This window comes from Odocoileus virginianus, chromosome 18, assembly GCF_023699985.2.
Source record: "Odocoileus virginianus isolate 20LAN1187 ecotype Illinois chromosome 18, Ovbor_1.2, whole genome shotgun sequence".
Lineage (NCBI taxonomy): Eukaryota > Metazoa > Chordata > Mammalia > Artiodactyla > Cervidae > Odocoileus > Odocoileus virginianus.
The window spans coordinates 34,872,696-34,895,253 of record NC_069691.1 but is presented as its reverse complement, the minus strand read 5'-3'; the positions used below and the strand labels follow the sequence as shown (position 1 = coordinate 34,895,253).

General features: G+C 40.7%; 1 protein-coding gene across 5 annotated transcripts in view; it reads right to left on the bottom strand.

The window, feature by feature from the left end:
* Positions 1–22,558, bottom strand: part of ADAMTSL1 (ADAMTS like 1) — a 1,044,920-nt gene that overhangs the window by 205,302 nt on the left and 817,060 nt on the right. For all 5 annotated transcript variants that reach the window (XM_070480552.1, XM_070480554.1, XM_070480555.1 and 2 more), the window contains 2 exons: positions 15,885–16,186; positions 9,048–9,177 (listed from right to left, as the gene is read on the bottom strand). In XM_070480552.1, coding sequence (XP_070336653.1) covers positions 9,048–9,177; positions 15,885–16,186 — 432 coding nt within the window. The remainder of the gene's footprint in view (positions 1–9,047; positions 9,178–15,884; positions 16,187–22,558) is intronic.

The following is a 22,558-nucleotide window of genomic DNA, read 5'->3' as shown; positions in this document are numbered from 1 at the left end:
ATTGAGTGAGAAAAAGAGCAGACGACTATTAGATAATAAAAGCTAGCCACTGTTACTACTTTAGCTCTGTTGGATGAAGAGCCATAGCCACCTTTCTCCAAGCAAATGTCTTGTTTCCCTCCCATTCATTTCACTCTCCTCAATGGCTCTCTGCTGCCTGTATGACACAAAAGTCTAAACAACTTCGCATATAGGGCTATCCTGGAGCTGGCCCCTGCCCACCCTGTAACACTAACTTCCAATTCTTGTTCTTTCCTTTGTGTCCATGCTTTTCTTTCTGCCTGTAACATCTCTCCCTTCTCTTCTTCACCTGGGTAGCTCTTGCTTATGTGTTATGATTCAGCATGGGCAATGCCTCCTCCAGGAAGCCTTCCCTTTAGCCTCTTGCACCTACAGAACCCTGTGTTTGCCCCATCACAGCAGTTACTGTTTTGAAATCTTCCTCCAATAACTGGTAACTCCTTCAGAACAGATTTGGGTCTTCTAGTCATTTCTGAGGGCCAAATACAAGCAGACTGCTATGCATGAAGATACCTAGTGCATTTTTTTCTTTTACTGAATTGAGATGTGAAATGCTTTCTGCCATATTTTTTTAGGCAGAAGGTTAATTTCAGTCAATGGTTTGTATAAGGATTTTGCCAGAGTCCAGGCAGAATTATGTGGTCTAAAAGGCTGTGCAACCACACCGATATTAAGAAACCAGGAAAGCTTCCCTCTCCTGTCTTAATTGAATGGATTTTTCCTAAGGCTGAGGTTCTATCTTTATGGAATTAGCCATTTGTGCTTTCTGGGGACAAGATGAGAAGGTAGATCCATTCCCTTGATTTTTACCTCATATTCATGCAAAAACTACATCTATGCTTATAGAATAACTTCTAGTATCAGCAAAGCTCATTTCACAAAGGTTTGCTGCTGATATCACGGGGGATGCGTAACTGTAGAGAGGGCTGTCATTAGGAAAAATGAAGATTTACGCCCCAAGGCAAGCATACATGGGATGCCTACCCTTGCTGATGTCAAAGTGCTGCTGGGGACAAATCTGATCACTAAGCCAACACATTCCTGGTAGGGAAGTAGCAGAGACTGCCACCGGGCCAATCAGGCTCAACTGCTAAGAAACAGGTCTTGGCAGATTCTTCTGTTGTAACTTGTCCATCAGTGGAAGAAAAGAGAGAGACAGTATAATCATACATCTGGATTTACCAAAGAGGATGACAATAGTAATAGTATTAGCTCTCTAAAGGCGCCTGAATATGGCCTCCAAATCTGGACTCAATTTCTGTGGACGCCAGTGAGCTTTGGTGTGCTTTTGCTGTAAGTACTTAAAAGTTAGTATGGACACAGCCAAAAGGCAGCATATGGAAACTTTGGGAACTCAGCAGAAGATAAACCAATACTTGGAGAGTATGTGGAAGCAGAAACCTTTAAAACAAGTTGTCTAAGGGGACAGTCCCTGTAAAGCTTTGAAAGTTCCATGATGTAAATTATAACGTGGTTGTGGCAACACCTTCTGCTCTAGCCATTTCAGGCTAATGTAAAAGAAAATTAGAAATTGGAAATCATTTGCGGCTCATCCGTGTGGATTTTGTTAGTGTGCAATAAAATAGGCATTCTAAAGTTTGCTTTTAAAGGGGAGACTCTGTGACCTTGAAGATGATTTTTCTTAACTTTCTCATTTCAGTTTAGGATCCTTAAACTTCTTTCATGCTTCTTGCCAATCCTCAGAACCACCCTAGGTCTGAGAAAAGGGAATGGGGTTGGGGTGGGGGACAGAAACCAAGTACTGTTCCTGGAATTATGAGCTTTTTTCCCCCTCTTCACTGTTTATCTATTCCACACCACTCAGCTGTTCTCTGTTGCAGAGAAATAAAAGTTTAGTTTAAAAAGTATGTTAGAACAAAGCTGCAGAAATTGCCTGGAATTTCCTTCATTTTCAGCCATCTGGCTTTCATTGTGGACGTCTCCCCCCTCCTCCACGTACGTTTACCAAATCTTTTCAACACACGCTGGCTGAGCTATCAAATGCTTATAATTAATAACAGTCAGACTACTTTTTTTTTTTTCTTTTAAGGGAGTGCTTTCTGCCTTTCTTTGGGCTGCTCATGTCATAGCTATTATAAACTGGGGAGATGGTCAGTAGAGGTTAATTATTAAGACTTAACTGAATAAGAAAGAAAAGTGCATCAAACTTGAGGTGAAGTCCTGAAGGCAAACTAAAAATATTTCTTAATAAAAATGAAAGGGAAAGAGAAGATTAATTTTTCTGAGTGCCTACTATGATCCTAGTTTACAGATGAAGAATTTGAGAACCCAAAAAGATATATGACTTCTTGAAGGTCACATAGCTAACCATGACAGAGCCGGATTTGAACACAGGTCTTAATCTACCTGTGGGGTTTTATTTTGGTGGTCTTAGGGATGGAGAAGATGTTTACTACGTGTTATTAAGGAAAAATCAAGTTGCCAAACAATACATGTAATATGATCGCATTTACAAAGGGAAAAGAATCTAATATATTTGTATATGTTCATGTATGTATACAAATGCATAGAAAAAGGTCTGGAAAGGTACCAAACCATGAACAGTGATGATCTCTGGGGAGAAGAAGGGTGTTGTGCTGCAGAGCATGGTGGTGAAAGGGCAGCATGTGCCTTTATTTCTAGATTACTTCTGCGGTGCTTGATGGTCAAAGAATGAGAATATTCATGAAATACTTATATAATTTGAATACTTAGCTTTTTAATTAGGAACAGGGGGAAGATGTCTTTCCTAAAGACTGATCTTGGCTCCTGTTTGCATATTTCTCCCTTAAGCAGGTCTAACCTACCAGAGAAGGTGGGCAGGGTTGGGGGTGGTGGTGGTGGACTATGGCCTTCTAGACACACACTACTGAGAGGATGGTAAAGACATCTAAAATAATTTTTATTCCTTGTATTGATACCTTCCTTGCTACCAACTTGGATGCAAAATTCTCACAGGTGTCAGCTCACAAGCAAAAATGGTCCTAATTTCTTCCGGCCAATTGTAGGCCAGGTTGTTAAGGAGTTAATACCAGTCCCTGCTGTACTATCTTCTAATTCTCCTGACAATCACATCCCTCCCTGGGTAATGCTAACCATGTACTCAAACTCCATTGTGTCCACTCTCTCCTCTGATAAAGCTTATCTTCATATTCTTAACTTTGGGGATATTTTGCCATACATAGCTGCTACCCTAAAGGGTTACTTATACTAAGGTTATTTATGTTTTAAGTTGTAAAGCCTTAAACATAAAGAAGAGACTAATAATAGCATTTTTAGCACTACCTGGTAGGTGGGAGAGACAGGATAGGAGGGATAGAGAGGAGAGAGTGCAATGGGGTCCAGCTATTATCAGGATCTAAGCATTACTATGGGCTTTCCAGGGGGCTCAGTGATAAAGAATCCACCTGTAGTGCAAGAGACATGGGTCCAATCCCTGGGTCAGGAAGATCCCTGGGAGAAAGAAATGGCAACCCCCTCTAGTAGTCTTCCCTGGGAAGTCCCGTGGACAGAGGCGCCTGGCAGGCTACAGTCCATGGGGAAGCAAAAGAGCTGAACATGACATAGCAACTAAACAACAACAAAGTATTACTGTGTAAAAATTTAGTCCTAGTCCTTATACTAATTTATTCAATAAGCACTTCTTTTTTTATGTGAACCATTTTTAAAGTCTTTATTGAATTTATTACAATATTGTTTCTATTTTATGTCTTGGTTCCTTGTTCGCCAGGCAAGTGAAAGAAATCTTAGCTTTCTGACCAGAGATTGAAAATGTACTCCTTGCATTGGAAGGCGATCTCAACCACTGGACTTCTAGGGAAGTCCCATCAATAAGCACTTAATACGCATCTACTATATGTCACACATTATTCTAGGTTCTAGAAACTGTACCTTCTAGGTTCTAGAAAGGTGAATACAAAGGAGGATTAAAACATGAAGCTGATAGCAAGGACTTTAAAATCTAGTCCTCTTCCATACAGACGGCTAAGAGGCACATAAAAAGATGCCCAATATCGCTAATTATTAGAGAAAGGCAATGAAAACTACAGTGATGTACATTTCACACCACTCAGAATAACCACCATTAAAATGTCTGCAATAATTAGTGATGAAGAAGGTGTGGAAAAAAGGGAACACTTCTGTATTGTTGGTGGGAATATAAACTTGTATGACTACTACAAAATGCAGTATGGAGGTTCCTTTAAAAATTAAAAATAGAACTACCATATCATCCAGCAATCCTATTCCTGGCCATGTATCTACAGAAAACTCTAATTCAAAAATATACATGTACCCCAATATTCATAGCAGCACTATTTACAATAGTTAGGACATGGAAGCAACCTAAAATGTCCTTCAACAGATGAATAGATAAAGAATATGTGGTTTACAAGTATGATGGAATATTGTTCAGCTGTGAAATGATGCCATTTGCAGTATCATGGATAGACTGGGAAATTATCATACTAAGTTAACTAAGTCAGACAGAGAAGACAAATACCATACAATAACACTTACGCATGGTAGCTAAAAAATGATACAAATGAGCTTATTTACAAAACAGAAATAGACTCACAGACATAGGAAATAAACGTAAGGTTACCAAAGGGGAAAGGGTGGGCAGAGATAAATTGGGAATTTGGGATTAATATATACAATGACACCACCCTATGGCAGAAAGCCAAGAGGAACTAAAGAGCTTCTTGATGAAGGTGAAAGAGGAGAGTGAGAAAACTGGCTTAAAACTCAACATTCAAAAAACGAAGATCATGGCATCCGGTCATATCGTGGGGAAACAATGGAAACAGTGACAGACTTTATCTTCTTGGGCTCCAAAATCACTGCAAATGGTGACTGCAGCCATGAAATTAAAAGATGCTTGCTTCTTGCTAGAAAAGCTATGACCAACCTAGACAGCATATGAAAAAGTAGAGACATCACTTTGCTGACAAAGATCCATGTAGTCAAAGCTATGGTTTTTCCAATAATCATGTATGGATGTGAGAGTTGGACCATAAAGAAAGTTGAGCACCAAAGAATTGATGCTTTTAAACTGTGGTGTTGCAGAAGACTCTTGAGAAATCAAACCAGTCCATCCTAAAGGAAATCAACCCTGAATATTCATTGGAAGGACCGATGCTGAAGTTGAAGTTCCGACGCTTTGGCCACCTGATGCGAAGAGCTGACTCATTAGAAAAATCCCTGATGGTGGGAAAGATTGAAGGCAAGAGCAGACAGGGATGATAGAGCATAAGATGGTTGGACGGTATCACTGAGTCAGTGGACATGAGTTTTAGCAAGTTCCGGGAGATGATGAAGGACAGGGAAGTCTGGCATGCTGCAGTGCATAGGGTCGCAAAGAATTGGACATTCCTGAGTGACTGAACAACAACTACTATACAGAAAATAGAGATGTACAATACTGTACATAAAATAGATAAACAACAAGGACCTACTGTATAGAACAGGGAACTATGCTCAAATCTTATAATAAAATATAGAAAAGAACATATATATATAAAATAACTGAATCATTTTGCTATACACTTGAAGCTAACATAACATTGTAAATTAACTGCTGCTAAGTCATGTCAGTTGTGTCCAACTCTGTGTGACCCCATAGACGGCAGCCCACCAGGCTCCCATTCCTGGGATTCTCCAGGCAAGAATACTGGAGTGGGCTGCCATTTCCTTCTCCAGTGCATCAAAGTGAAAAGTGAAAGTGAAGTCGCTCAGTCGTGTCTGACTCTTAGCGACCCCATGGACTGCAGCCTACCAGGCTCCTCCGTCCATGGGATTTTCCAGGCAAGAGTACTGGAATGGGGTGCCATTGACTACACTTCAATAAAAAATTAAATTTGCATCGGGAAAAAAAAAAACAACCCTAGTCCTCTCCAGTAGACAGCTACTATTTTTTTAAGTGAGCTTTCTTGGTAGCTCAGCAGTAAAGAATTCTGCCTGCCAATGTAGGAAAAATATTAGGATATTCCCTGGGTCAGGAAGATCCCGTTCAGAAGGCAATGACTTTTGAAGAATACTGACTCCAATATTCTTGCCTGGGAAATCCCATGGACTGAGGAACCCGACAGGCTATAATCCATGGGGTCGCAAAAGAGCTGGACATGACTTAGTGACTTAATAATTTTTTAAGTGTCCTAAAAAATGCAGGCAGTCTGTGCACATGTGCACACATACAAATTGGAGCAATCGGAATACCTCCTACTTGAGAACACAGTCAGGCATGAGAATTTATTTGCCTCAACCTAGTGAAAGTTGGAAATGTGCTTCTGATACCAGCTCTAATCACACAGAGGAAATCAGATGGCGAGTTTCATCTCAGAGAGACAGCCCAGATAGGACATGCCTCCTAGGCCTTTGGTATTCTCTGTGTGATCAGATAACTCTGACCATACACGAGAAGAAAAGTGGCTTCCTACCTGGTGCTCAATAAGACAAATAACTTCCTAGAAAAGCTACTTCTCTTAACCAGCACCACCTCTAAGAGTCATAAGCCCAATGACCAAGACTTGAACATCACTTCTGTATATCCCACCAAAAATGCTATGGATTTTTCTATTTTGAATACATGGACATCAGCATGAGCCAAGAGCCTAAAAGACAGGGTATATAAACTTGGGAGCCCATCAGGGAATACCTCAAGCTATGCAGAGAACGCTGATTCATGCAGACGAAGACTTGTGAATCAATGATTTAAATTAGTCCCAAATGAATAGAAGGTGCTTGGGAAAACAACACACTGCTACACCCCTACTAAACACATTTTCACATACATCTGACATAAATGTTCAGCAGGAGAGGTTTTTTTGTCCCTCATGTCAGATTGAAATATTCCACAAGAGATACACCTCTACACAGTTCTTATTTTAAGATGAAACTCTGCTTTGGCTCTTGGACAGGAGGTGAAGAGAGCGAGTCATATCAGGCCATTCTGGCCCCCTTTGTTGTTTTAACTAGCATCATTCCACAAAATCTCAGCTGTGTACAGTTGGCCGAAGAAAACCCTGGCCGTGCCCAGTAAGATGTTCTGCCCTTCAGTCTGATGGTTTGCTGGTGGAAATTAAAGCCCTGGGTTGAACTGGAGCAAATGAAACAATGTTAAGCCCAACAAGAGTCTTTGTTTTCCAGTCAGTAAAAAGGTCATAGAGTAAAGTAAGCTTATCTAATTTAACTATAGTCTGTACTTGGAGGATGGGAAGTAACATCTTGTGTCCTATTTCTTCTGCTGTCCTAGGAAGGCAGGGGTTTAGTGGCTGAAAATCCCAGAAGATTTTCAGTTCGTCCCAGGTACTGACTTCTTGGGCTTGCCTAGGGTCATCACAGCATTTGGATGTCATCACACCACTGGGATGTGGTTAGAAAGACCCTCATGCTTGTTTTTAAAGTGTTGGTAAACAAGCAGAATAGCACTGATATCGATTATCAGCACAAGAACCATGGAGAACTATGGGATTATTTGAACAGGACCGTGACCTCAGATCATTTTGTATAGCTAGCTCATTTTGCAGATGTAGACACAGAAGGGGCAGGCATCTTGCTCAATGCCACACAGCTAGTGGGTGGCAGAGCTAAAACAAGAACCAGGGCTTCCTGATCTGGTAGCCAAGGCCCCCAGAGGCTGTTCTTCCTATATCCCTTCTGCTTCTTCCTATATAGAAGGCAAATAGAAGTCAAATAGAAGTAAAATAGAGAGGGTCTGGACTTCTTGCCCATGCAGTTAGGTCTTGGGTCCACTGATAAACAGTGAGGTCAGGACACAGAAGTGGGCAGGCATAGAAAAAGAGTTTTCTCAGAATTCCATACACTGGATCTAGGCTTTTTGTGACCCAGCCCTTGACTCTATTTTACCAGCTGCTGTTCTTGTGGGTGAGGTGCTGCTCCAAGCAATGGCTGACTGATTTTCTGGTTGCCTTAGAGGATATGGCATTAATGGTCCCCTTCACTTCTGCACTTAAAGAGGGATCAATAGACAGAACAACTTTTCAGATCAACAGACAGAGCAACTCTGGCAATGAGCAGGAGAGTGTCACTGTGGGATTGTGTGCCCTGAAATAATCTGAGGAGGCCTGCAGCCTGTATCTTCTAAATCCCAAAGAAAGGCATCTAATTGACTGAGAAGTAAGATAAGCAGTATTAGCTTGACCAGAAACCTATCATTAATTCCTAGAGGCAACACATTGCTTCTTGTGTGATACTCTGTTGAAACACAAGAAATATCCTTCAGTAACAACAACCTCCTTCTCATCTAGGATTTGATAGGGGAACATTCCTCATCCCATCAGCAGACTTGCAAGACTGGCTTTGGTTCTTTAAATGTCTCCTCTTGGAAACCAAAATCATAGATGAGATGGTTGAGCTTCTACAGAGACTGGCTCTCAACAAGTATCTGAAGGCAAGTCTCCCAAGACACCATAAACTTGTGTGGACCAAAGCAGTGACTGCATTGATGAACTAAAACTCAAGTTTGGTTAATAATGAGACCCAGGCAGGGCTGAACAATGAAATGCTCGAATTGATTTTCTGCGTGTGAAATGACACACTCCAGAGCATGCTATAACGAATCTGCATGCTGTGTGCAGAGGGATTTCATGGTGGCTCAGTGATACCACCCAGATCCTTCAGTTCCTGTGACCCACAAGCCCATCTGTTATGAGGGTGGGAAGGCTTGGGACACAGGCTGAGAGGGGGCAAAGACCCTGCCTCCTGTGGTCAGTTCATGTTCCCCTGGGGAGAAAGCATCAGTGGGGCCTGGACACATTCCGGCCACACCATGGGGCTTTTCCTCTGTGCACGGAGCCTTCTGGACCCTGAGCATGATCACTGGGCTAGAATTCCAAAGCCCTGGTTTCAATTAACTTTAAGTGGATTTGACTAAGAGTTTGAACTGATGATAATTGGTTTTCAAAACACTGGGTAACAATAAGCGTTCTGATCTTGCCCACGGACAGACACACAAGCCCCATTCTGAACACGCTCCTGGGCAGCAGGGCAGCTGGCGCACCCCTTACCTTGCTGGGCAGGGATCCAAACTGCAGGATTTCAGAAGCTGGGGGGGCCGCCGGCTGGTCACGCACAGGTTCTCGTCCGCGGGTTCCCGGGTCTGTTTGTTCAGGCAGCTCACCACGGCCTCCTGGACACCTGTGTACAGATGACACCATCAAGGCCAGAGCAGGCGTGTGGGGGGTGAGCCAGTGTAGACAGGCAGCTGGTGGGAGATCTCTGAGACTGGGCAGACTAGCTGTGTGTCGGGCAGTTGAAAGCTTGGGACTGCCCGTCTCGTCAGGTATCAGTCTGTCTGGAGAAAGCACTCAGGAGTTTGTGCCTCTTAAGGAGGGCAGCTCCCCCATGGGGGTGAGGCTGCTACCAGGACTGCTGAAATGCTTGAAAAACTACCACCCAGCTATGCAGCTGCCCATGCTGAAACAGGATAATTTAAAGCAGAAGGAGAGCAGGGTGACCAAAACAATGACCCCAAGACTTCACACATTGTATTTTAATCAACAGGAGATGACTGTACTTGGAAGGCAGGCCCAGAGCCACATTGGAATAGCCAGCATTCTGTAAACTGCTATGCTTTTGGGGCCTTGCATCCAGTGCTTTTCTGGTTTCCTATTGATTTTGGTTCATTTCTTTAGTGACCTAGAGCTGCTTGGGGGGCTTCCCTGGTGGCTCAGATGGCAAAGAATCTGCCTGCTCTTGCAGCAGACCTGAGTTCCATCCCTGAGTCAGGAAGATCCCCCAGAATAGGGGACACGGCAACCCACTCCAGTATTCTTGCCTGGAGGATCCCATGGACACAGGAGCCTGGTGGGCACAGTTCACAGGGACACAAAGAGTTGGACATGACTAAGCAACTAACACAGAGCCACTTGGGAAGTTGAAGCAGAGAGACAGAACAAGACATCTACGGATGGCATTCATGGAAGGCAATGTTCCTACCACTACCCACACACCCCTGACCACAGAGCTAGTAAAATAGGAGTTTGAGGAGTGACTGGCATATAGTCACTTGGTGGGTTTTCATGGGGCAGGGACACATGCAACCTGGTAATACAGTGTCAAGACATTTCACCCTGCTTCCCACAGTCATGACAGCAATAGGAAAAATTCATAGAGTGCACATTATTAGCCAAGTATTGAGGTAGGGAGCTTGACATGCCCCATTTAATCTTCTCAATAACTCCACAAGACTCTACTTTATCCCCATTTTACAGATAAGGAAACTGAGACTTAGAAGGGTGAAAAGACTTGCTAAGCTTACAGTTGATAGACAATGAAGCAGCACTGGCTGTGCTTTAGCACTGGAGCTTTAATGGCTGAAAACATTGACATTTAAAAATACTGTGAGGCTGTTACATCTGCTGGAGATCTTCAGGCATAACCTAGACATTTCTCTGGAATCATTTCAGCAGAATTCAGTTGAAAGAATAGAAACAGGAGATTCTTGATAGTTTGCTGTTTAGTCATTTATAGCCATTTATGTGTGTGTGTGTATAAGCATATATATATATATATTTATATATTCAGATAAAGATATCTATTGTTAAACATTTGTATATAGTTATGGGAGAGTATGTGCAACCCATAAAATTAGTTTTATATATAAATACACATACACTTTCTTTTTAAAATTTTCTGCATTGCTTCATTAGTTAGTACCTAACTATAGTACAACTGACCTATCACTTATCAGGCCTGTTACTCTTTTCCTCCTATCTATCCTATGTTCCCCCAAGAAGTTATCACTCCGATCACAGGCGCATGCTTCCGGAGGGGATGTTACACTGACTTAGAAAGGTCACTCACGAAGACCATCATTTAAAAAGTGACATTTTAAAGTCAGAATCAGAATTGCCTTTTTTTTTTTTCAATTAAGTCTGACAAATCAAACATAAAAAAATTGTCAGTATTTACCCTGTAGCTGTGAATGTCAGTTTTCTTTTTTCTAAGCCATTTTATGAGCTTTAAAAATTTAATTTAAATATATCACAGCCAGTTCAGGGTGGAGCATTGGAGATTTATGCTAGACATTAAAGATATTCCATCATATTCTGGAATGCTGACTCCAGGGTGTTTTCCTGGTTGCAGCTGGGATGAGCCTCTTGAAATTCACGGTATGATAATATCGCAAAACATTTCATAAGAAATTATTGGTATCATCGTTGATACTTCCCACTGGAATAGTCTGGCATTATTAAAGTCGTGACGACAAGGTGTGGACAAGACAAACTACTCCATACAGAATCTAAAGCTGTGATTCTGTTTGAAATTAAGGTTTCAATTCATTTGCCGACCTGGTAGTATTTCAGAGATTTGAAATGTTGATCTAAAATAAAAGATATTTTGGCTTTAGTCAGCTATCGAAAAGCTCATGAATTTGAGTTAACAGTACCTGAAGGAGGAAGTGATTACACAGCTTTTGTCTCCTGCCTCATATGAAAGGGCTTGCTTTGTGAGGAGGATCATGTGTGGAGTGATGTGACCCGTTTCCCCTTTGTGAAGCCCTGGTTTGTAGAACTGAGGTCCTTCCAGGCCTGCATGGAATGGGGTTGCAAGGGTTAAAGTCTCTACACAGGAAATCTTCTGAGACACATGGAACATGTTTACATGACTTCACCCAATAATCCTAGCTCAGGTTAAAAATCACCTTTGGGGTAATTAATTGTTGAGATTAGGAAGCATTCCAGAGTTACTACCTTCTTCTAGAAGGATGCCTCATGATGGTTCAGGGGTCTATAGTCACAGCATTCCTGGGTGGGGCCTAGGGTGGTGGAGCCTAAGGGCAGAGCTCTGTGTAATGAAGGAGGATCTGGGACCAGCCCTGTGGTCAACACAACAAGACATTTTTGTGGCATGAACGAATGAGATGCCTAAAGGGCAGGGTATTCCAAAGCACAGTGTGCAACTTGGGCCAAGGTGGTAGGAAAGCAGGCCTGGAGGAAGCATGAGAGAGCAGCCTGGGGATGGCAGTGTGGGAAGGTGAAGAGGGAAGATGTCTGAAGACTTCACCTGAGCTCACAGTATACTTGGCTCAGGGCAGTCAGGCCTGAGAGAAGTTAACTCATCAAGTGTGTGCTCTTTTCCAATGGGATAACTTACTCGCCCAGAAGGACATTGTAAACCAACAAAGAACACACATGTACCTAAGATCCCTTCTGATTCTGAGTTTTCTTTCTTGACAGAGCAAAAGGAGAGGATTGATAAGGAAAAGGGAGCAAGAGGGAAAGGATTTGACCTTTTAGTATTAATACTTGCTGATGTCAGCTTCAAGTCTTCCCTCAGCTAGACTTTAATATCAATTTTACCATTTAAGAGATCAACATAATAAAGCTGTTCAGGTTCAGATCTGCTCTCCTTGACTACACCTATCCATTCACATATGGGAAATTAAAATGTAACCAGGAGATGATAGTGGGACCCAGGACACAGGTCTGAACAGATTAGGCTCACTTTCAATCTTCCAGAAAATGGAGTTTTCATTGTTTATATCTCCCAAAATAGCATAACTGCTATCTAATATTTGATGAGAACTCAGGTAATTGCAGCCACCAGCTACAGTCTAAATTACTAACGGGTTCCTTCTGGTCACTACTTCTGCTGGGTGAAAGGCATCTTCTGTGTCTATCCAATTTCATCTTCTGAGATGGCAAAAACAATAAAATTAGAATAACCTCAAATTGATTTAAAAGCTGTTAATCCTGCACATTTTTGATTGACTTCAGCAGAATGATTAAAAAAATCTTCAGCCTTGTGGGTTATATTTTGGTGTAAGATCAAAGGTGACAATACCACAAAATGTTACTGCCAAACAATGATTTCAAAATATACATGTCCTGTACCCGGAAACAACCTAGATTGTCCATTGATAGATGAATGGATAAAGAAGTTGTCATACATGTATACAATGGAATATTACTCAGCCATAAGAAGGAACACATTTGAGTCAGTTCTAATGAGGTGGATGAACCTAGAGCCTATTATAGAGTGAAGTAAATCAGAAAGAGAGAAACAAATATCGTATATTGACACATATATGTGGAATCTAGAAAGATGGTACTGATGAACCTATCTTCAGAGCAGCAATGGAGATGCAGACATAGAGACAGCCTTGTGGGCACAGTGGGGAAGGAGAGGGTGGGACAGATGGAGACAGCAGCATGGGAACATTACACTACCATATGTAAAATAGATAGCCAGTGGGAATTTGCTGAATGACTTTGGGAGCTCAGACTGGTGCTCTGTGACCTAGAGGGGTGGGATGGGTGGGAGGTGGGAGGAAGGTTCAAGAGGGAGGGAACATATGTACACCTATGGCTGATTCATGTTGATGTATGGCAGGAACCAACACAATATTGTAAAGCAATTATCCTCCAATTAAAAATAAATGAATTAAAAAAATTTAAATATACATGTCTTGTATAGTGAAATAATTTTTTAGTGTGTCTGGGCATCATATGGATCATATGACCCAAGCATATTTTTCACTACTTTGGCATTCTCAACTTTCAACATTTTAGGCATAGATATATTACCTTGGTATAGTAACACAACTATAGGTAAGCATGTGCAGTTGTTGACAGTTAAAGACTTAAGACATTTCAGGAACCTTCCCTGCCTTGGATATAAATGATGTACACTTATGTTATACAAATATCTCCTCAGTTCCTATAAGCATAGATCAATTGTATATGAAGCATACAAAATATTATTTCCAAATCAATATATTCTGAAAACAGTTTAAATGATAAACAGTCCACACACTCTCAGTGATTTGAATTTTATACCCCTGGTTAGCAGAATGGTTAGAATCTTAAAGATAAAGGTATCTGGTTATTTACATATTCCACTAAGGCATCATTTTCCCCATCTGCTCATAAAGTTCCACTTGACTTAGAGAATCGTAATAGAGGGCAGAAATAATTTTTTTCAAGGCACATTTGTTTCAGACAAAAGATCATGATCATTCAGTTCAGATGATCATGGAAACGGGATAAACACACACCATCCGAAATCCTGAGTGGTTCCTTATATTGCAATGAAGCAACTGCAGCCACTGGCTATGTCCTTTCCATCTGACCTTTCAACTTGCCTGGGCCCAGAGACCATCAAAGCTTACTCAACACTTCTCCCTCATTAAACACGGGAGAAAAGATGTCCTCATTGTGAGTGGCAGGCGCCCCCAGCAACATGGATGAGTAAAGTTCCAAGAAACTGTCTTCCAGAATCAGATGGAAAACTTTAGGTTTTAAAATAACAGACTCTCCATGAAAACACTTAAGAACTCCATGGTCTGAAATTGGAAGATTTAGAAACAAACGAGAACCTCAAGGTCAAGATTATTAAATGCTTACAAAGTGACCTGATGGAGAAAATTGATTCTCTGCTTATACTTGTTCCACTATCCATTCCTTTTCAACTACACATGAACAATTTGGGCACATGCATTTTTACATTCCCAGTAATGACAAAAGACACTTTTATAAAAGAGTTTCCAAGATGTCATGGTTTAGAAGACAGTTTGGGAAATCATTTTAATATAGATATTTTTATACCAGTTAAGAAAGAAACTTTGCTGGGAATGCAGATCCTTAACGTGACAAGAGGGGTTATTGATAGCTATGGAGGGAGATTTGATGGGAAATCAGCCAGCCTTTCCTTGTCTATCAAAATCTCTCTTGGGAGTATATATGGGAGTTAGTAGCCATATGGTGGTGGTTTAGTCGTTAAGTTGTGTCCGACTCTTTGTGACCCCATGGACTGCAGCCTGCCAGGCTGTTCTATCCATGGGATTTTCCGGGCAAGAATACTAGAGTGGGCAGCCATTTCCTTCTCCAGGGGATCTTCCTGACCCAGGGTTGAACCAGAATCTCCTGCAATGCAGGAGGATTCTTTACCAACTGAGCCACCAGGGAACCCCAGTGACCATATGCATCTAATGTATTTTCTACAGTAGTACAAAAGATCATAATCTTAAAGAATTAATTGTTGACTTAAATACCTTCTTCTCCCACTATGGTTTCATCACTAACACCTGAAATAGAAAAATGACTGAATCTCTTATCACCATGGACTAGACCTAAGAGAACCAGATTAATATACATGGAAACATTGAATATTATTTAAATAACATTCATTCAATGATAAAACTTCAGGAAGTCTCTAAGTGTTTAAAGAAGCGAGGTATGATGCAAGGACCCTAGACAGAGAAATAAACAGCAGGCCTAGTCCCAAATATCACCAACTAGATGTGTGATCTTGAAAAAAATCACTCAGCTCTCTGTATCTCAGTTTTCGCATTGATAAAATGGCAGTGGGATCAGGCTTTAATCTTTAAAGTCCTTTCCAGTTCCAGGTAACCTCAGTGTATACATTCTTTCCCTTTGTCAACAGATATTACTTTGGAGACCAGCTGAGAAAGTCAGAGGTGGCGTACTCTGTCCTTGGGAACAACAGACAGTTTTGTCGTCTTTGATCTGGGTTCACACCATGTGCACTGAGGCAAGGGCATGGACAAACAAAACTGAATGTCAACAGCATTGCCAGGCCCATGTCAACAGAGTTTCTCGGTCAGATACACTGAGATGTAGTGCAAAATATCAGAAGGACAAGTAAAGTAAAAGTATTCCTTGTGTTAGCTACTCATAGCTGACAGTCTAAGAGAGACAGGCCCAGAGAGAAATACCTCTGTGTTTCATTCAGTCTGCTTTACGTTTAGAAGGGTTTCTTCCCCCTACTGAGCCTTCTTGGCCTAGAGACAATCACGTGACACAACTGCCCGCAGAGAGAGAAGCTACAGTGAAAGGCCAAGAGGACGGCATTGATCGGAGGCCTATCCCCCTTCTTACCTCCTCCACAGGACTCGGAGCACTTGGTGAAGCCCTCATACTCCCAGTCGTAGAGCTGGTCAAAATCCTGCAGGCCACCCAAGAGGCCATCTGTCTCTTCCAGGTTAAATTCGGGAGCCTCCCCGTGGCACGGTCCTGCATAACAGGGGCGCTGGGACGCTGGCTTGGGTCCTTCGCACTCGTCAACGGGCAGGTCGGCCACGGACTGAGAGAAAGACAGGAGCACCTGGCACCTGACCACTCGCACCTGGGTCCCCACACCACAGGTGACCGTGCAGGCCGACCAGGCCTCTGGGATGAACCTGCAGTCCGCAAGCAAACAAGAGGACAGGATGAGAAGCCCCAGGCAGGAGACCGCAGGCACCGGGAGGGGCCGCATCCCCCCTGCCACCGGGCCCCGGGGCCGTCTCAGGACGTGCTCAGGGCCCTGCCACCGGGCCCCGGGCCGTCTCAGGACGTGCCCAGGGCTCTGCCACCCTGTCCTGGCCTGTGCTGGGTGCTTCAGGGCAGCTCACGAGCTCATCTGCCAGTCTCCGGATGGGTTTCTTCGTGAGTGTCACATGAACCCCCAGCTGGAAGATGTTCCAGCCACAGACCACCTGCTTTCTCCCAGCTTTGCACCCACAGTAATGGCTCTTCAGAGCAGGGAACTGATTTCTTCTCTCTTGATCTAAATTCCAGCCCTTGTGCCTCCTGCGAGATGTTGGCTATTCTTACAGCAGACTAATACTGATGCTAAAAACTATAACAAAGTAAGCCCTTAGAGATATTTAAGGAAGTATATATATACTTTTTTGTTTTAGTCTGGATTTCAGATTCTGTAACTTTCTTTGCTTTTTTGCTCAATGTGCTTCCCAAGATTTATTTATATATAGAAAGAGAAAGAGGGTTTTTTTTTTCTTTTTTTTTTAAAGTTTCCAAGAATGGAGCAAAGCCTTGTTCCTCACACATTCTTTGAATTAGTCTGGCCTGCGATTCTTTTTATATCTGAGAGAAAAGCCTTGCTACAAATTTAAATCCACAGGCATGTCACCGTAAATGAGGGGTTTTGCATCCATATATGTCTGTCTGACAGCCTCCAGTCCCTCCCCACAGAGCGAAGTCACATTAACGAGAACTTCCCTGAGTTTCTCTAGAAGGTAGGACAATATCCAAATTCCAAAAAAATAAAAATAAAAATAAAAATAAAAAGACTGTTTTCCTCCAACTAATCAACAATTGCCATATCTGAAATGACCTTGAGAAGTATCCAGGGGAAAAAAGCCTTGAGGGCACCACTAACATTTTCGCAAAGTTAGTATAATAATCTGGAGAAAGGACTTTGGAATAAAAATCTTAAAAAATTTTTTTTCTATGATCCTACTGCTTTTGCACTGGGAGTCGTGCTGAGGAGGCATGCAAACCTGGCTGCTTAACCCTGCTTTTGGCAGAAAAGGAAAGAAGTGATAAGAAGGTTATAGCATTAAGTCGCAGAAAGTGAAAATAGTTCCCATTTAGTTTAGAGAAGCTGAAATTCTAACAGGAAATTGATCCAAGTTTTCAAACTGAAAGAAGCAAAACAAAGTTGTGGTCTGAACCTGGGCAGGGAGACTGCAACAGAGACCCAAAGCCAACAGCATCGGAGGCAGGGAGGGGTCCCCTGAGGAAGGATTTGACACTTGGTACCTTTGAAGAGCCACGCCTGAGAGGAGGATGAGAGTTATACACAATCTTGTCAGGAAGGTGGATTAAGGAGGAAGCATCACTCAGAATTATTCCCAAGAAATTCTCATCACAGGATCACCTCCTCCTTTCATTTTTTAATTCCTGACTCCATCTTCTGGCACCTCAAGAATGTGGTAGGGAAAACGCATCCAATAAGATTAAAATATCTTTCTCTCTTTAAATAATGCTACCTGTAGCCATCTTTTAGGAATATAAAACCAAACTCTGCAATCAAAATAATTTTAACCCTCTTATTATATATTCACATCTGTCTGCCTGAGTCCTGGGACAAAAATCATAACAAATATACAAGCATTGAATTTTACAACCCAGGTGTGGACAGAAAGGAAAATATATACCATGCTATTGTATATATAAGAGAAACCCCAAAGCAAGTGATAAGTCTTTAAACTTTGACAACAGTGATGAATACTGCTTCTTTAATAATGTGGTCCTGAATTTTGTTTTCAAATAAAAAAGATGACAAGATCTCAGAAAGAACAGTACCCTATTAGCTTTTCCAATCCAGTAAGGACTATTGCTCTGTCGGTTATAATAGCCCTTTTCAGTGACCATTACAAAAGACTAAGAATCAGATAGATTTTTTGGTAAAGAGCCAGACAGAGAAGATTTTAGATTCTGTGGGCTATGTGTGTGGGTCTTTGTTGTTGCAAAACTTAACTCTGTGAAAGCAGCCACAGGCAATATGAAACAAAATGAGTGTGGCTGTGTTCCAATAAAATTTTATTTATAAAAACTGGGGTGGGGAATGGGAAGGGAGATAGAAGGGTCTAAATTTGGCCTATTGGGTTGTAGTCTTCCAACTCCTTCTATAGAACATTTAGTGGACATGTCAAGCACACTGAGATTCATCAGTTCTCTCAAAACTGATTTTAGGCATCTGTCTCCATCGTTTCCCACATATATAACTTATGAGAATGACAAGTAGCTAAATTGGCTTACATTTTATCTCGTAGATTAAAAGTGAGTCCCAGATGCAATCTAGACTGTGAAGGAGGCACAAATGAAACCCTCAGCTCTCCCGGCCTATAACATCAATCACTTTGCACTTGTTCTCTCTCCAGGACTGGGAAGATACACCAAAATCACAGAAAGTAGAAAGAGATGCCACTGCCCCATGAATTCATTGCAATGATTGGGACTTGTTTATTTTAAAGCAGCATCTAAATGAAAAAAGAATCATGTGTGTTGTGGGTATGTGTATATTTTTTACTATTTGGATACTTAGGGTTAATCTACTTTATGTCTCCCAAGTGAGAACGTTATCAAGTGTCAGACAGCCTTACTGGCATATCTCCCAACCCACTATCCTTAGGTCTTCATCAAGTTCACACAAATTAAGAACAATTTGGTCTTTAAGTGGTGCTGTCTTTCGGCACTCAGTTTAATTTCTCTAGTGCATACACTGGATGATATAATATTCTCTCTCACTGAAGGCAGGAGATTGTATTTCAAAAGAAAAATATCTAATAGTGCAAATGGCCAAATGAATAATAACTGTTTTTCATATGAAACCTTCCCCCACAACCCTGGATCTCCCAACTCTGTATTTACTATCTTGAGCTTTCTGGCCACAAGTGGGAGGAACAAAGGTCAGGCAGCGGGCAGTCAAATGAGCCTGGAGGTTTAACTGAAATGTTTAGAAGTTCAGTAGTTCTTGCTGAGTTAGAACCTTTAAAGTGCGACCTTTAAAACGGAGTCAATGTGCTTTTTAAAAATCTGCATGTTAATTGTCTGGATGTACACAGGGACAATGTCTTATTGAAGTTTAATTTAGGCAACTTAACTATTCTCTTGGTTAGCAGCACTGCTGCCAGACTGAGGAACAGCTTGGATAGCGAGTTCTTTAAATGGTGGGTTTAAGCTTCTGAACTGATTGATATGATTTCTGCATTTAGTTTTCCCATCTCCAGGATAAAACAAACAAATGAACAGAACCTTGGCAAATAAATTATTTATGTTTCTTCTGTTTGCAAGCTTCATTGTTCATTTCACTGCCAAAATGCTTATCCTTTAATTAGAGGTATAACCACATTCCCTATTTACAAAATAGATAAGTGATAATCAAATTCACTTGTAAAATCCCAAAGCAGTTTAGTTTATCAGTGGCTATTATGGAGTCAGAAGCATGGACTGAAATAATAAAAACTATCACTTTATTTATACGATGCTACGGAGAAACAATTCACTCTTAGTCTCACGTCACCTCAGGTATTAACTACTTAGCTCTAGTTTTATACACATAGTCTGATGTTTAACTTTTTTTTTTCCTCTTCCTTTTCTCCCTCCTTCTTTCACATGCGTGTTTGTTTAAAAAAATCATTGGGATTATTCAAAATATGAGTAGCACAATATAGTAGCTCTGGAGTCTTGTTTTGACGCTGTTATGAGCCTCAGCTCATTCTCTAGTTTTAAAATACAAACTGAAACTTGCAGGAAATCACATTACAGATATTTAATTTTAGTTTAGTTTTCAATCTTATAACATTGGAATTATAATTTGATAGGGGCCATATATTTCTTTTTCTTCTTTCTTTGGTGGTTTTAGGGTGAAGGGTGAGGAGGGAATAAATTTAATAGTGTAGGAAAAAATTACAACAACTTTAAAACAGACCCTAAATATTACTGGATATTCTGTTCAGTGCATTCTTTCTGATTACTGCAAAATTTTAAAATCTCTGAGATTTAAAATAACCATGAGTTATCTTTACTCCTCTATAAATTGTAGAAAATTGATCATGAAAATGATTCAGGCTTATAGAAATGAGAACTAATTGTGTCTGGTAGAATGTAACTGGTTGTCCTGTAGATAAACTCATTTTGCATCTACTTGTAAATTCATTTCAGCATTCTTATTTGCCTGAATATGTTTGGCTCTTTTAAATTTCCTTTGAATTGGTTGTAACATCTTCCTAGTTTCTTCATTCATTATTGAGGTCAATACAATCTTTGACAGATGATTATTTTATATTTGTATGAGATTCATGATTATTCCCTTTCTAAAATTTTCTTATTTAACAGTGACCACAGAGGGATCTGGAGAAGAGTGTATTGGAAAAATAAAATACTGTATAAGTAATTCTATGAGAAATTAACCAGAAAGTCTTTTACATAAATATGGCATTTGGGGACCAAAAAAATCATTATTTGTTATTGGTAAAAATGGTATTTTGTGTTACTTCATCTTATTTTTAACTCAGTATTTCTCTCTTCTTTTTCTTTAGTCTTAAAAGAGTTGGTTCTTCTGATTTTGGACAATCTTTGAGACAGTAAAATCTTTAGGAAAAGGTACAGTTACCTAAAATCTAGTTGGGCATTTGGATCTATAAGAAAAAAACATTGCTGCTGGGTGGGAAAGAAAGTTAGAAAGGGAAATAGAAACACATTCTTTCATCTACTTAATCTTTTGTCTCTACTTAATCAATGTCTCTATGAAATTAAAGGTTTTTTTTTTAATAAAAACCTTCAAACTAGTAGACAAATAAAATGTGGAAATGCTACAAAGGGAAGGCAATTCTTTAACTGTATCACTTTAGGAGTGTTAGAATTACAGATAAAATCCATCATACTAAGACAGACTTAAAATGATTATTTAAAAATATAGCTAAAGCATTAAGGTGTTGAGAGTATACTTATCCAAGATATGCCTCTACATTCATTTAGAGCCATACCTAAATCATTCCAAATAAATGATAATCTAACTTATTGTAAAAATTCTTTAGTCAAGGATACTTGATCTGCATGTGGAATTATAAAAATATTTCTCAACTGCTGCTGTTAGCTTATAACTTTCTGGAACTGCAAATAATTCATGCTAGTTATGCAACACATATTGAAGTCTCCAAGCAAAATTTTGTAAAGGTGTCCAAGATACCAGTCTAAAAAACATCTAATAGCACCACTTTTTTGTCATAGATTCTTCACATCCATATCATGCCTGAATTGGGAGGGTATTCAGCAATGTAAAATGCCTAGTAGTATAACCAAGAATAGAATGGTTCTAGAAATTAAGCTGACAAAACAAATGACAATTTTGGTGCAGTCACCAGTATGATTATTTGAAATAAAATTCAGTGACTACCCTGTCTAGTATTGCTAAATAGTGATGCGAAGGAAGGACTCAGTTCCCTAATTCTCTAAAGCATCCTGGGAGAGCTATTTTAGTGGCATTTTCCAAGTAGTTGACATCATTTTCTCATGAAAATGATGCCCTTTTGAGTTCTTTGAGAGGCAGCTGGCCTCTGCAAGAATGCCTCAATGGCTTTCTTGCCGAAATGCTCAGTGCTGGAAGGAGGGGAAGAAAGGCTGACTGCATTAAAAATCACATTTTCCTTTCAAAGAGACTTTGTATTAGAAGGAAATGCTGTGGGAGATCAGAGCTCTCTCCAAGTTCCAAGAAGCCAGAGATGACTGGACTCTTTCAAAGTCTAGGACCTCATACATCTGAGTACTCTGTTAAACTCATCTTGTGAATCTGAGCCAGCTTTCTCTGATGTGGTTCCAGACAAGACATTAGAAGGAATCTTACTAACAGTGGGACCCTCTTGACCATCAGGATGTTATTCTGCTTTAACAAGAAGAGAAAAGCCAGGAGAAAGACAGTTGATAATAAACGTTTCAGAGTATTGGCCCCAAAATTTCTGCTATTCCTGACATATCCAGTCCTCAATTATCTTATTCCCAGTAGCATTCAAGACACCTGATTGTGCCTTTTTCCCTGAATTACTTTCTCCTCAACTCACAAGGCATCAAACTTTGCTTGTTTTTGTTTTCTGGTCACTTCCTTCTCAGACTCCTTTTCTAAATCCTCCTCTCCTCAAACTCTAAATATTGCAGTGCCTGAAGGCTCAGTTTGGTGTGGTCTTCTGATGTGCTCATCAGTGATTCTTGTTTTCAAAAACCACCAAAGTTCAGGCAATTCTATGTACTGACTCTCCAGTCTAGACCTT